This window comes from Pleurodeles waltl, chromosome 12 (genome assembly GCF_031143425.1).
Source record: "Pleurodeles waltl isolate 20211129_DDA chromosome 12, aPleWal1.hap1.20221129, whole genome shotgun sequence".
Lineage (NCBI taxonomy): Eukaryota > Metazoa > Chordata > Amphibia > Caudata > Salamandridae > Pleurodeles > Pleurodeles waltl.
Window position 1 is genome coordinate 691996195 of NC_090451.1, and position 16005 is coordinate 692012199.

General features: G+C 48.1%; 1 protein-coding gene across 1 annotated transcript in view; it reads right to left on the reverse strand.

Annotated features, from left to right (window-relative positions):
• GIGYF1 (GRB10 interacting GYF protein 1) overlaps positions 1-16005 on the reverse strand; it is a 656843-nt gene that overhangs the window by 561607 nt on the left and 79231 nt on the right. Inside the window, exon 5 of the mRNA XM_069215543.1 lies at positions 7274-7403. Within this exon, the coding sequence (XP_069071644.1) occupies positions 7274-7403 (130 nt within the window). The remainder of the gene's footprint in view (positions 1-7273; positions 7404-16005) is intronic.

Genomic DNA, 16005 nt, shown 5'->3' on the forward strand with positions numbered 1-16005 from the left:
GTTAGTAGCCAATGGCTACTAGCCCTGAGGGTGGGTACACCCTCTTTGTGCCTCCTCCCAAGGGGAGGGGGTCACAATCCTAACCCTATTGGGGGAATCCTCCATCTGCAAGATGGAGGATTTCTAAAAGTTAGAGTCACTTCAGCTCAGGACACCTTAGGGGCTGTCCTGACTGGCCAGTGACTCCTCCTTGTTGCTTTCTTTGTTCCCTCCAGCCTTGCCGCCAAAAGTGGGGGCCGTGGCCGGAGGGGGCGGGCAACTCCACTAAGCTGGAGTGCCCTGCTGGGCTGTGACAAAGGGGTGAGCCTTTGAGGCTCACCGCCAGGTGTCACAGCTCCTGCCTGGGGGAGGTGTTAGCATCTCCACCCAGTGCAGGCTTTGTTACTGGCCTCAGAGTGACAAAGGCACTCTCCCCATGGGGCCAGCAACATGTCTCTGGTGTGGCAGGCTGCTGGAACTAGTCAGCCTACACAGACAGTCGGTTAAGTTTCAGGGGGCACCTCTAAGGTGCCCTCTGTGGTGTATTTTACAATAAAATGTACACTGGCATCAGTGTGCATTTATTGTGCTGAGAAGTTTGATACTAAACTTCCCAGTTTTCAGTGTAGCCATTATGGTGCTGTGGAGTTCGTGTTTGACAGACTCCCAGACCATATACTCTTATGGCTACCCTGCACTTACAATGTCTAAGGTTTTGTTTAGACACTGTAGGGGTACCATGCTCATGCACTGGTACCCTCACCTATGGTATAGTGCACCCTGCCTTAGGGCTGTAAGGCCTGCTAGAGGGGTGTCTTACCTATACTGCATAGGCAGTGAGAGGCTGGCATGGCACCCTGAGGGGAGTGCCATGTCGACTTACTCGTTTTGTCCTCACTAGCACACACAAGCTGGCAAGCAGTGTGTCTGTGCTGAGTGAGAGGTCTCCAGGGTGGCATAAGACATGCTGCAGCCCTTAGAGACCTTCCTTGGCATCAGGGCCCTTGGTACTAGAAGTACCAGTTACAAGGGACTTATCTGGATGCCAGGGTCTGCCAATTGTGGATACAAAAGTACAGGTTAGGGAAAGAACACTGGTGCTGGGGCCTGGTTAGCAGGCCTCAGCACACTTTCAATTGTAAACATAGCATCAGCAAAGGCAAAAAGTCAGGGGGCAACCATGCCAAGGAGGCATTTCCTTACAGGAGCATAGGCAGGCTTTGGTAGGAGCTATGGGTGAAGGAGAGGGTGTTGAATAAGAAGTCATCCTCGACTGGTTCCGAGTGTAGGGACACGTTGTGGAACTCCGCTGCTCTAGCCACCACTTGTGAGTATGCTGTGCTATCTTCTGGTGGTGATGGCTTTGTAGGATACGCCTCTGGACTGTTGTCCGAGACTGGGGCGTCGTACAAGTCCCAAGCGTCTTGGTCCTGGTCACCTTGGCTCATGGTGGTGTGAGCCGGGGAATGTGATGGAGTTTGTGCTGGTGAAACGTTAGTTACAGGTGGAGGAGAGGGTGGCAGAGTTACCCTTTTCACCATTTTTGTTTGTGGTGCTTGGTCTGACTGAAACTCCAGTCTCCTTTTCCTCCTAATAGGGGGAAGGGTGCTTATTTTCCCTGTTCCTTCCTGTATAAAAATACGTTTCTGAGTGTGGTCCACTTCGGTGGATTGCAACTCTTCCTCAAATCTATGCTTTCGCATCTGAGAGGACAGTGATTGCTCCTCTGTATAGGAACTAGTAGTTGGGTCGGTTGCGGGTCGTTTTGGCACCGAAACCCTGTATGTACTCTTTTTAGGCTCCGAGGTGACCTTCTTTTTCGGAGTCGAACCCTCTCGGCACCGATCTTCCTCGGTGCCGCTGTCTCTGCGTCGAGCAGTTTCGGCTCCGCTATCTCGGCGTCGATCTCTTTCAGCAGCACTTTCTCGGTCCCGAGAAGGCTGCGTGCCGGTGTCTCGACCGGAGTCGGACGATCTCGGCACTATTTCGGCCTTTTTCGGTGCCGATGGTCGGTCACCGAATTTATGGGTGGAGCCATGGCCTGGTGGCAGTGGCGTCCCCTGGGCCTTGTCACTTTTCTTGTGTGCTGGCTTCGACGTCTTACTCACAGTTCTTTGTTCTTCGAATTCCTCGGAGTCCGATTCACGGATCGAGAATGTTTCATCTTCCTCTTGTTCCTCGAACTCTCGGTGAGCTGTCGGCGTGGACGCCATCTGCAGTCTTCTGGCTCGACGGTCACGGAGTGTTTTTCGGGACCGGAACGCACGACGGGCCTCGCAAGTCTCTTCACTGTGCTCAGGCGACAGGCACAGGTTACAGACCAAATGTTGGTCTGTATACGGGTATTTGTTGTGGCATTTAGGACAGAAACGGAACGGGGTCCGTTCCATCAGCGTTGTTTTACACGCGGTCGGGCCGACCAGGCCCCGACGGGGGATCGAAAACTACCCCGAAGGGTACCGGAGCTCTTCACTCTTCGATTCGGTGTCGATTCTATCTAAGCCGATCCCGAACGCAACAATACCAACGTAATTTTTCCGATATTCAGCTAACTTTCCGTTCCGAAACCCGGAGCGAAAGGAACACGTCCGAACCCGATGGCGGAAAGAAAACAATCGAAGATGGAGTCGACGCCCATGCGCAATGGAGACAAAGAGGAGGAGTCCCTCTGTCCCGTGACTCGAAAGACTTCTTCGAAGAAAAACAACTTGTAACACTCCGACCCTACACCAGATGGCGGGCTATGCACAACATGTGTATCTACAGCGACAGATGCCATCGAACATATATTTTCTTAGTTTATTTTAAGAACCACAGGTTCAAATTTTACATGTAATACTTCAAATGAAAGGTATTGCAGGTAAGTACTTTAGGAACTTTGAATAATCACAATAGAATATATACTTTTTAAATAAATCACATATAGCTATTTTAAAACTAGACACTTAGTGCAGTTTTCAACAGTTCCTGGGGGAGATAAGTATTTGTTAGTTTTTGTAGGTAAGTAAACCACCTACTGGGTTCAAGTTTGGGTCCAAGGTAGCCCACCGTTGGGGGTTCAGAGCAACCCCAAAGTTACCACACCAGCAGCTCAGGGCCGGTCAGGTGCAGAGTTCAAAGTGGTGCCCAAAACGCATAGGCTTCAATGGAGAAGGGGGTGCCCCGGTTCCAGTCTGCCAGCAGGTAAGTACCCGCGTCTTCGGAGGGCAGACCAGGGGGGTTTAGTAGGGCACAGGGGGTGGGGACAAAATTTAGCACAGGAAGTACACCCTCAGCAGCACGGGGCGGCCAGGTGCAGTGTGCAAACACACGTCGGGTTTCCAATGTAAATCAATGGGAGACCAAGGGGTCTCTTCAGCGATGCAGGCAAGGGGGGGGGGGGAGGGCGCTCCTCAGGGTAGCCACCACCTGGGCAAGGGAGAGGGCCTCCTGGGGGTCACTCCTGCACTGGAGTTCCGATCTTTCAGGTCCTGGGGGCTGCGGGTGCAGAGTCTTTTCCAGGCGTCGGGATCTGGGAGTTAGGCAGTCGCGGTCAGGGGGAGCCTCAGGATTCCCTCTGCAGGCGTCGCTGTGGGGGCTCGGGGGGGGGGGGGGGGGCAACTCTGGCTACTCACAGTCTCGTAGTCGCCGGGGAGTCCTCCCTGAAGTGCTGTTTCTCCACAAGTCAAGCCGGGGGCGTCGGGTGCAGAGTAGCAAACCTCACGCTTCCGGCGGGAAACGCAGTTGTCTTGAATTTGCTTCTTTGGAAGCAAAGTTGCAGTCTTTGGTGAACAGGGCCGCTGTTCTCTGGAGTTTCTTGGTCCTTCTAGAGCAGGGCAGTCCTCTGAGGATTCAGAGGTCACTGGTCCTGGGGAAACCGTCGCTGGAGCAGTGTCTTTAGAAGGGGGGAGACAGGCCGGTAGAGCTGGTGCCAAAGCAGTTGGTGTCTCCGTCTTCTCTGCAGGGTTTTTCAGCTCAGCAGTCCTCTTCTTCTTAGGTTGCAGGAATCTGAGTTCCTATGTTCTGGGGAGCCCTTAAATATTAAATTTAAGGGCGTGTTTAGGTCTGGGGGGTTAGTAGCCAATGGCTACTAGCCCCGAGGGTGGGTACACCCTCTTTGTGCCTCCTCCCTGAGGGGAGGAGGGCACATCCCTAATCCTATTGGGGGAATCGTCCATCTACAAGATGGAGGATTTCTAAAAGTCAGTCACCTCAGCTCAGGACACCTTAGGGGCTGTCCTGACTGGCCAGTGACTCCTCCTTGTTTTTCTCATTATCTCTCCTGGACTTGCCGCCAAAAGTGGGGGCTGTGTCCAGGGGGCGGGCATCTCCACTAGCTGGAGTGCCCTGGGGCATTGTAACACGAAGCCTGAGCCTTTGAGGCTCACTGCTAGGTGTTACAGTTCCTGCAGGGGGAAGGTGTGAAGCACCTCCACCCAGAGCAGGCTTTTGTTTCTGTCCTCAGAGAGCACAAAGACCCTCACCACATGGGGTCAGAAACTCGTCTCTCAGCAGCAGGCTGGCACAGACCAGTCAGTCCTGCACTGAACAATTGGGTAAAATACAGGGGGCATCTCCAAGATGCCCTCTGTGTGCATTTTTAATAAATCCAACACTGGCATCAGTGTGGGTTTATTATTCTGAGAAGTTTGATAAACTTCCCAGTTATCAGTGTAGCCATTGTGGAGTTTGTTTTTGACAGACTCCCAGACCATACACTCTTATGGCTACCCTGCACTAACAATGTCTAAGATTTTGCTTAGACACTGTAGAGGCATAGTGCTCATGCACATATGCCCTCACCTGTGGTATAGTGCACCCTGCCTTGAGGCTGTAAGGCCTGCTAGAGGAGTGACTTCCCTATGCCACAGGTAGTGTGTTGTGGGCATGGCACCCTGAGGGGAGTGCCATGTCGACTTAGTCCTTGTCGCCACCACCAACACACACAAGCTGTGAGGCAATGTGCATGTGCTGAGTAAGGGGTCCAGGAGGGTGGCATAATACATGCTGCAGCCCTTCGACACCTTCCCTGGCCACAGGCCCTTGGTACTAGGGGTACCTTTTTACAAGGGGCTTATCTGTGTGCCAGGGTTGTGCCAATTGTGGAGACAAAAGGTACAGCTTTAGGGAAAAAAACACTGGTGCTGGTTAGCAGGGTCCCAGCACACTTTCAATCATAACTAGCATCAACAAAAAGCAAAATGTTAGGGGGTAACCATGCCAAAAGTGGCATTTTCCTGCATATATCTCTGCAGTACACATGTAGCATTCAGAGATTTTAAGGCCATGCCGCCTAAGGGGGAAACACTTTTTAGACTGCTCCATATGTTTTGACTCCCTATCAGATGGGGTCGTAGGGAACGATCCTGGAGCGGACCGTGTAGAACAAGAAGCTTGCACTATGAAGTGCTCAGTTGTTGGATGCTAGGACAGGAATTGAGGATCACCTGGAGCAACCCTATACCTTCTAGTCAGTCTTAGAAACTGCTGGTGTCGTAACTGGCTTCCTCCTTATCTCCAATATGGGCTCTGTGAGGGCATCATTGAAAGGGAGGAGAGGCTCAGAAGAAGTTGTAGGATGCAAAAACTCAATCATATTTGTTTTCAACTCTGATGCAGGAAGTGGTAAGTCTAAAAACGTGGCTGCCTTCCTCATCACCCCAAAGTAAGTAGTTGCTTCTACCGTGAGTTCACCTCCAGGGAATAAAAGCTCCCACTCAAGGGATGTATCCAACCCACTAGCAGGGTCTAGAGCCTGGAAACAAGCTGCAGGCTCCGGAATTTCTCCTTCCTCCAATAGCTGTTCTTGATACGCTTGCTCCTCAAGTTTCAAGGCCCTCCTTCTCAACCTTAGCCTGGACAAACATGGCGTCCGAGTTAACCAACAAAGACGCAGGTTTCAAAGTAGAAGGTAGCACTGGCGGAGGGAAGGGAGGCAAATCCACACTCCGTGCCGATCGGGATTCATCCGGCGCCGGTATCGACTCCATCGGCACTGCTGGCATCATCATTTGGGGTAGAGGTGGAGACATTGACACGAAGCCAGTACCCTCACATGGAATCGCAGGAAGAAACGGTACAAACAGGGCTTGCTTATACGGTGCCAGCAACGCCGGCGTGAATGCCAACAGACCCATTGGACCAGCAAGTGCACCGGAGGGGACCATCGCCCTGTTAAATATGCTAAACAGAGCATTGAGGAATGATGATGGATCCACTCCCGGAGCTGGGTAAGGCAAGAAACCCTTGTTCCCCTTGAGGTGGCTGAGCTGAATTTGTTGCTCGAACACCAGACTCCTGACCATGAGAACATGCAGGAGAAAAATGAGCAATTAGACTTGCTGGGGACTCTGAGATCTCAATCAAGGTTGATGTCGGAGAAGCCTGCTGGACCCTTGTGGCTGAGGATACACTGTAGGGCTGACCTCCCACGCTATATGGCAGCATCTTGTCAGAGACCAATCCTAGGATTAACGGTATCAGGACTCATGCAGTCTGCGTCGCTTCTTATGAGACCTCAAGGATCTATGCAACAAAGTATCCCTGGTCTTCGATCTTTGGCGACCTCTCTGCTCTTTCTTAGCTTTCGCCAAGAAAAGCTTAGCCTCTCCTTCAAAGTCTTCGGGGTCGTACGCTGGCAGGACTCGCAACCCTCCACGTCGTGATCAGAGCTCAGCCACCAAAGGCAATTTTGTGTGGATCCGTCACCGACATGTGGCCTTTGCACTCGCTTGGTTTAAATCCCGATTTGTTCAGTGGAGACATTGTTGCGCTACAAAAAAATTCCTCAAAACAGTTTACTACGAAGAGGTAGAAAAAAGAAAAGAAAAAAAAAACCGATTACATCGAAGGCGGAAGAAAGGGAACTGATGACAGCATGCCAGCGAGGACTTCTTTTGGCTCTGTTAACGTCAGCCGGAGTCGTGCCACTGTGACGTTAAGAGCTGGGAAGAACATTTCCGTTTAATGTTGGCGCATTGGGAGATTTCATAAGGTGAGGAATCCACAGGTAGTTGTATCCATCAGAACTCTTATTTTTAATTGGCATAAATTCTGAAATCTTTATTATTACAAGCCCTAACTATTGTCAAATGACATTTCTAATTCAGATTATAGTATATAGCACTGTTACATGTTTCATCTGTCATGGTACGTATAACATCTTCGGACACCACACGTATTAAAATGCATATACTGTCAACTAGTGTATGTCATTGTAAGAACACTGCCTTTAAAAACAAAATCTGATTCAAACAAAAAAAAGATGATGGTGGGTATGGTGAAGAGTGTTTAAAAGCTGCCTGTGTAAAATTACCTTATCATCTTTGACATAAAGTGCTAACATTTCTTCTCTCCCATAACGGTACTCAGCTAACTTGTACTTTGGCATGGCAGGAGAAGGAGGAGGTGATGTAACACCACCGCCACTGGCCAGTGCACGGAGCCTGAAGAAATAAAAAAAAAAAAAAAAAGTTTAAATAAATAAAATCCAGCAATCAGTTAAAGAGCAGTTTTTTTAAAAAACAAAGGAAATCGCACAAAGTAATTAGTGAGACATTTTACATCAAATGACATTCAATCTTGAAGATGGCAGGATAAGAGGTTAAGAAAAGAGCAGTTTCTCCCCTGGAAAAAGTTACTTATAATACTAGATTTCAACCAAGAGGTTCAGAAAAGAGAGCAGTTTCTCCCCTGGAAAAAGTTACTTATAATCTTAGATTTCAACCAACAGTAGCATCAAGTATCTCAAACATCTACTATTCCCATGTGCAAAACGATTTCTAAAATGTTTTAAACACCACCCAATTTGAAAATACGGTTCTTTGGCTTTTAGGAACTTTAAAAAATAAAAAAAAGGCTGTTCATAGGAAACAGCATAGATATCTCTTCCTCATATACACTGCCCAAATGTTTTCTTAGACTTCAAATTCAGAATCTTTCACTGGTAGACTCAGGAGACGCTTGCTTCTAAAATCTTGCCGGTTTCTCAATGATCCTTCAGCCTAGAGGTAGGTGCCCTTAAAAGATGAACGGTAGTGAATGGCCAGGTTCAACAATGAAAATCTTTAATGAGTGGGATCCTGCTGACCATCCCAGATAAGAAATCTGAAAAATCTGAAAAGCTCTTATGTGGTATGGCAAGTAGATCTGGAAACCACCATGGTCAGTCACTTGGTTCTAAATAACTAGAGGCAGTGTCTTTATTTCAGGTTTCTTTATGGTTAAGTTTATTTCTGTGGACCCACAATGGCAAGATACATCTGTGATGATTCAGTTGATAAATCATTCTTGCACTTAAATGCAGTATTCTTTAACTAGACTATAGTGACATTAGCTACACCTGATGGATTGACTGCTATGATCTGCAGGATGTGTTGAAAATCAATACCATGTATCATTGGAGCTCCCTGATACGATCATGGACCTCATGTCACCAGTTAACACCCTTGAGAGCCAACCCAACAGCAATACATCCCTCAGAGAAATGCATCCAATGCATGTTTGGCAACAGACAAAAGTCAATACAATTAAGAAAATTCATAATTTTAAAATATGCTCCTGTACGCAGACTTTTTTTTTCCAGAAGGCAGTAGGATAGTCTTCATCTCTGTCCTGACCCTGCACGCTTACCAAGTCTAGCACACCTAACATCTTTTAAGGTCATCTGCAGACACATCCCTCTATGAATCTCCTACACAGCCTCCTCTTAGTCTAAACTACAGACCAAACAGGTAAAACAGACAAAATAAGCTAGGACCTCAACATTTTTCCCTCAGTCCAGTAACACCCCATAAGCATCCCCAGCAACTACACTAAGTGCACAAGCAAACCTACTACACTCCAACACTGTAAATAAACATATCAATAACAAAGCATTCCAACAGCAGCACACTGGAACGCATGGCATCAGCTCCTCCAGTGTCCAAGGTCAGGCATGTATTATGATCGAGTGGACCAACCAATTTGCCCCGCCCTTCACAATAGCATATATTACAAGTCAACATCAAGGACAATCGAAATGCGGAATAGAAAACAGCTACTCATCCTGTAAGCATCATTTTATAGCGTGTGGTGTTGCAGATTCACATGCTCAGCAAAATATTACTATCTAGTACTGGGCCCACACGTTTTACTTTTTTTTCTTCAAAGAAGCCTTGAGTCTTGAGATGGGGTGGGACTACTCTGTGTATAGCTCGAGCATGGCACAGATTCCATGTTAGATTGTTTTCACACAGTAGTTGAAACATGTATGGTGTGTGAGCGTATACAGGGAGCATGAAACAATGCATACGGAAAATGTCACCTACTTAGTGTACATCTGTTTGCAGCATGTAGTGCTGCAGATTCACATGCTGTGCATATTCCGCCATCTAGTGTTGGACTGAGTGTTACAAGTTGTTTTTCTTCAAAGAAGCTTTTTACAAGTCACAAGGTCGAGTGACTCCTTCTCTCGGTGATAGTGCGCATGGCCATCGAGTCCTTTGTTAAGACTGTTTTCACACAGAAGGGTGAAGTAAGGAGTGAAGAATTGTATATGTACATATGTGGAAAATGTCACTTACCCAGTGTACATCTGTTCGTGGCATTAGTCGCTGCAGATTCACATGCTGTGCACATCCCGCCATCTAGTGTTGGGCTCGGAGTGTTACAAGTTGTTTTTCTTCAAAGAAGTCTTTTCGAGTCATAAGATCGAGGGACTCCTCCCATTTCGGCTCCATTGCGCATGGACGTCGACTCCATCTTAGATTGTTTTCCCCGCAGAGGGTGAGGTAGGAGTTCCCGGGGAGGCGGGTGGGCGCATGTGAATCTGCAGCGACTAATGCCACGAACAGTTGTACACTGGGTAAGTGACATTTTCCGTTCAGTGGCATGTGTAGCTGCAGATACACATGCTGTGCATAGACTAGTAAGCAGTTATCTCCCCAAAAGCGGTGGTTCAGCCTGTAGGAGTTGAAGTCGTTTGAAATAATGTTCTTAGTACAGCTTGACCTACTGTGGCTTGTTGTGCAGATAACACGTCTACACAGTAGTGCTTAGTAAATGTATGAGGCGTAGACCATGTTGCTGCCTTACATATTTCGTTCATTGGAATATTTCCTAGAAAGGCCATGGTAGCACCTTTTTTTCTGGTTGAGTGTGCCTTTGGTGTAATAGGCAGCTCTCTCTCTGCTTTAAGATAGTAGGTTTGAATTCACCTAACTATCCATCTAGCAATGCCTTGTTTTGAAATTGGATTTCCTGTATGAGGTTTTTGAAAGGCAATGAATAGTTGTTTTGTCTTCCTAATTAGTTTTGTTCTGTCAATGTAGTACATTAGAGCTCTTTTGATGTCTAATGTATGCAGTGCTCTTTCTGCTACCGAATCTGGCTGTGGGAAGAACACTGGTAATTCTACTGTTTGATTTAAGTGGAACGGTGAGATAACCTTTGGTAAGAATTTTGGATTTGTCCTTAGAACTACCTTATTCTTGTGTATTTGAATAAATGGTTCTTGTATGGTAAATGCCTGAATCTCACTCACTCTTCTTAAAGATGTGATGGCAATGAGAAATGCAACTTTCCACGTTAAGTATTGCATTTCACAAGAATGCATGGGCTCGGAAGGTGGACCCATGAGTCTTGTTAAGACAATGTTGACGTTACATGAGGGAACAGGTGGTGTCCTTGGTGGTATAATTCTCTTTAGGCCTTCCATAAACGCTTTAATGACTGGTATTCTAAATAGGGAAGTTGAATGAGTAATCTGCAGGTAAGCAGATATTGCGGTGAGATGTATCTTTATGGAGGAGTGTAAGGAAATGCCTCCTTGGCATGGTTGCCCCCTGACTTTTTGCCTTTGCTGATGCTATGTTTACAATTGAAAGTGTGCTGAGGCCTGCTAACCAGGCCCCAGCACCAGTGTTCTTTCCCTAACCTGTACTTTTGTATCCACAATTGGCAGACCCTGGCATCCAGATAAGTCCCTTGTAACTGGTACTTCTAGTACCAAGGGCCCTGATGCCAAGGAAGGTCTCTAAGGGCTGCAGCATGTCTTATGCCACCCTGGAGACCTCTCACTCAGCACAGACACCCTGCTTGCCAGCTTGTGTGTGCTTGTGAGGACAAAACGAGTAAGTCGACATGGCACTCCCCTCAGGGTGCCATGCCAGCCTCTCACTGCCTATGCAGTATAGGTAAGACACCCCTCTAGCAGGCCTTACAGCCCTAAGGCAGGGTGCACTATACCATAGGTGAGGGTACCAGTGCATGAGCATGGTACCCCTACAGTGTCTAAACAAAACCTTAGACATTGTAAGTGCAGGGTAGCCATAAGAGTATATGGTCTGGGAGTTTGTCAAACACGAACTCCACAGCACCATAATGGCTACACTGAAAACTGGGAAGTTTGGTATCAAACTTCTCAGCACAATAAATGCACACTGATGCCAGTGTACATTTTATTGTCAAATACACCCCAGAGGGCACCTTAGAGGTGCCCCCTGAAACTTAACCGACTATCTGTGTAGGCTGACTAGTTTTAGCAGCCTGCCACAAACCGAGACATGTTGCTGGCCCCATGGGGAGAGTGCCTTTGTCACTCTGAGGCCAGTAACAAAGCCTGCACTGGGTGGAGATGCTAACACCTCCCCCAGGCAGGAATTGTCACACCTGGCGGTGAGCCTCAAAGGCTCACCTCCTTTGTGCCAACCCAGCAGGACACTCCAGCTAGTGGAGTTGCCCGCCCCCTCCGGCCAGGCCCCACTTTTGGCGGCAAGGCCGGAATAAAATAATGAGAAAAACAAGGAGGAGTCACTGGCCAGTCAGGACAGCCCCTAAGGTGTCCTGAGCTGAAGTGACTAACTTTTAGAAATCCTCCATCTTGCAGATGGAGGATTCCCCCAATAGGGTTAGGATTGTGACCCCCTCCCCTTGGGAGGAGGCACAAAGAGGGTGTACCCACCCTCAGGGCTAGTAGCCATTGGCTACTAACCCCCCAGACCTAAACACGCCCTTAAATTTAGTATTTAAGGGCTACCCTGAACCCTAGAAAATCAGATTCCTGCAACTACAAGAAGAAGGACTGCCCAGCTGAAAACCCCTGCAGCGGAAGACCAGAAGACGACAACTGCCTTGGCTCCAGAAACTCACCGGCCTGTCTCCTGCCTTCCAAAGATCCTGCTCCAGCGACGCCTTCCAAAGGGACCAGCGACCTCGACATCCTCTGAGGACTGCCCCTGCTTCGAAAAGACAAGAAACTCCCGAGGACAGCGGACCTGCTCCAAGAAAAGCTGCAACTTTGTTTCCAGCAGCTTTAAAGAACCCTGCAAGCTCCCCGCAAGAAGCGTGAGACTTGCAACACTGCACCCGGCGACCCCGACTCGGCTGGTGGCGATCCAACACCTCAGGAGGGACCCCAGGACTACTCTGATACTGTGAGTACCAAAACCTGTCCCCCCTGAGCCCCCACAGCGCCGCCTGCAGAGGGAATCCCGAGGCTTCCCCTGACCGCGACTCTTTGAACCTAAAGTCCCGACGCCTGGGAGAGACCCTGCACCCGCAGCCCCCAGGACCTGAAGGACCGGACTTTCACTGGAGGAGTGACCCCCAGGAGTCCCTCTCCCTTACCCAAGTGGAGGTTTCCCCGAGGAATCCCCCCCTTGCCTGCCTGCAGCGCTGAAGAGATCCCGAGATCTCTCATAGACTAACATTGCGAACCCGACGCTTGTTTCTACACTGCACCCGGCCGCCCCCGCGCCGCTGAGGGTGAAATTTCTGTGTGGACTTGTGTCCCCCCCGGTGCCCTACAAAACCCCCCTGGTCTGCCCTCCGAAGACGCGGGTACCTACCTGCAAGCAGACCGGAACCGGGGCACCCCCTTCTCTCCATTCTAGCCTATGCGTTTTGGGCACCACTTTGAACTCCGCACCTGACCGGCCCTGAGCTGCTGGTGTGGTAACTTTGGGGTTGCTCTGAACCCCCAACGGTGGGCTACCTTGGACCAAGAACTAAGCCCTGTAAGTGTCTTACTTACCTGGCTAACCTAACAAATACTTACCTCCCCTAGGAACTGTGAAAATTGCACTAAGTGTCCACTTTTAAAACAGCTATTTGTGAATAACTTGAAAAGTATACATGCAATTTTGATGATTTGAAGTTCCTAAAGTACTTACCTGCAATACCTTTCGAATGAGATATTACATGTAGAATTTGAACCTGTGGTTCTTAAAATAAACTAAGAAAAGATATTTTTCTATATAAAAACCTATTGGCTGGATTTGTCTCTGAGTGTGTGTACCTCATTTATTGTCTATGTGTATGTACAACAAATGCTTAACACTACTCCTTGGATAAGCCTACTGCTCGACCACACTACCACAAAATAGAGCATTAGTATTATCTATTTTTACCACTATTTTACCTCTAAGGGGAACCCTTGGACTCTGTGCATGCTATTCCTTACTTTGAAATAGCACATACAGAGCCAACTTCCTACATTGGTGGATCAGCGGTGGGGTACAAGACTTTGCATTTGCTGGACTACTCAGCCAATACCTGATCACACGACAAATTCCAAAATTGTCATTAGAAATTCATTTTTGCAATTTGAAAGTTTTCAAAATTCTTAAAAGTCCTGCTAGGGCCTTGTGTGTTAAGTCCCTGTTTAGCATTATCTTTTAGAGTTTAAAAGTTTGTTAAAAGTTTGAATTAGATTCTAGAAACAGTTTTAGATTCTTTAAAAAGTCTTCCAACTCTTAGCAAAATAATGTCTGATACAGAGATGCAGGTGGTGGAACTCGACACCACACCTTACCTCCATCTTAAGATGAGGGAGCTAAGGTCTCTCTGTAATATCAAAAAAATAACCATTGGCTCCAGACCTACCAAAATTCAGCTCCAGGAGCTGTTGGCAGAGTTTGAAAAAGCCAACCCCTCTGATGATGACATCACAGAGGAAGAAATTAGTGACTTGGAGGCCAATGTCCCTCCTCCAGTCCTAAATAGGGAGAACAGGACCCCTCAAGTCCTGTCTCCAACTGTGTTAGTCAGAAATAGTGAGTCCCTCACAGGAGGGTCCCACATTTCTGAAATCACTGAGGATGCTCTCAGTGAAGATGACCTCCTGTTAGCCAGGATGGCCAAAAGATTGGCTTTAGAGAGACAGCTCCTAGCCATAGAAAGGGAAAGACAAGAGATGGGCCTAGGACCCATCAATGGTGGCAGCAATATAAATAGGGTCAGAGATTCTCCTGACATGTTAAAAATCCCCAAAGGGATTGTGACAAAATATGAAGATGGTGATGACATCACCAAATGGTTCACAGCTTTTGAGAGGGCTTGTGTAACCAGAAAAGTGAACAGATCTCACTGGGGGGCTCTCCTTTGGGAAATGTTCACTGGAAAGTGTAGGGATAGACTCCTCACACTCTCTGGAAAAGATGCAGAATCTTATGACCTCATGAAGGGTACCCTGATTGAGGGCTTTGGATTCTCCACTGAGGAGTACAGGATTAGGTTCAGGGGGGCTCAAAAATCCTCGAGCCAGACCTGGGTTGACTTTGTTGACTACTCAGTGAAAACACTAGATGGTTGGATTCAAGGCAGTGGTGTAAGTAATTATGATGGGCTGTACAATTTATTTGTGAAAGAACACCTATTGAGTAATTGTTTCAATGATAAACTGCATCAGCATCTGGTAGACCTAGGACCAATTTCTCCCCAAGAATTGGGAAAGAAGGCGGACCATTGGGTCAAGACAAGGGTGTCCAAGACTTCAACAGGGGGTGACCAAAAGAAAGGGGTCACAAAGACTCCCCAGGGGAAGGGTGATGAGACAACCAAAACTAAAAATAGTAAGGAGTCTTCTACAGGCCCCCAAAAACCTGCACAGGAGGGTGGGCCCAGAGCCTCTTCACAAAACAACGGGTACAAGGGTAAAAACTTTGATCCCAAAAAGGCCTGGTGTCACAGCTGTAAACAGCATGGACACCAAACTGGAGACAAGGCCTGTCCCAAGAAAGGTTCCACTCCAAACTCCCATCCAGGTAACACTGGTATGGCTAGTCTCCAAGTGGGATCAACAGTGTGCCCAGAGCAAATCAGGGTCCACACTGAAGCTACTCTAGTTTCTGAGGGTGGGGTGGATTTAGCCACACTAGCTGTCTGGCCGCCTAACATGCAAAAATACAGACAGCAACTCTTAATTAATGGGACTAGAATAGAGGGCCTGAGGGATACAGGTGCCAGTGTCACCATGGTGACAGAGAAACTGGTTTCCCCTGGCCAATACCTGACTGGAAAAACTTACACAGTCACCAACGCTGACAATCAGAGAAAAGTACATCCCATGGCAATGGTTACTTTAGAATGGGGAGGGGTCAATGGCCTGAAACAGGTGGTGGTCTCCTCAAATATCCCAGTGGACTGTCTGCTTGGAAATGACCTGGAGTCCTCAGCATGGGCTGAGGTAGAACTAAAAACCCATGCAGCAATGCTGGGTATCCCTGAACTGGTGTGTGTGAAAACAAGAGCACAATGCAAGGCACAGGGTGAAAAAGTAGAGCTGGAGTCTGGAAAAAGGGCCCAGCCTACCAAGAGAACAGGAAAGTCAGTTGGGAAACCAACTGCAACACAGCAAAAGAAAGGGAACCTCTCTTCTCAGGAAGAAGTTCTGCCCTCTGAGGGAACTGAGCCTTTGGAGCTTGAACCTTACCAGGTTGAGCTCTTGGGCCCAGGGGGACCCTCAAGGGAGGAGCTGTGTAAGGGGCAAGAAACCTGTCCCTCTCTTGAAGGCCTTAGGCAGCAAGCTGCTGAAGAGTCCAAGGGCAAGAAAACTGGAACCCATAGGGTCTATTGGGAAGATGGACTCCTGTACACTGAGGCCAGAGACCCCAAACCTGGTGCCACTAGGAGAGTGGTAGTGCCTCAGCTGTTCAGAGAGTTCATCCTAACATTGGCCCATGACATTCCCCTTGCTGGACATTTGGGACAAACCAAGACGTGGGAGAGGTTAGTCAACCACTTCTACTGGCCCAATATGTCCAACATGGTTAAGGAGTTTTGCCTCTC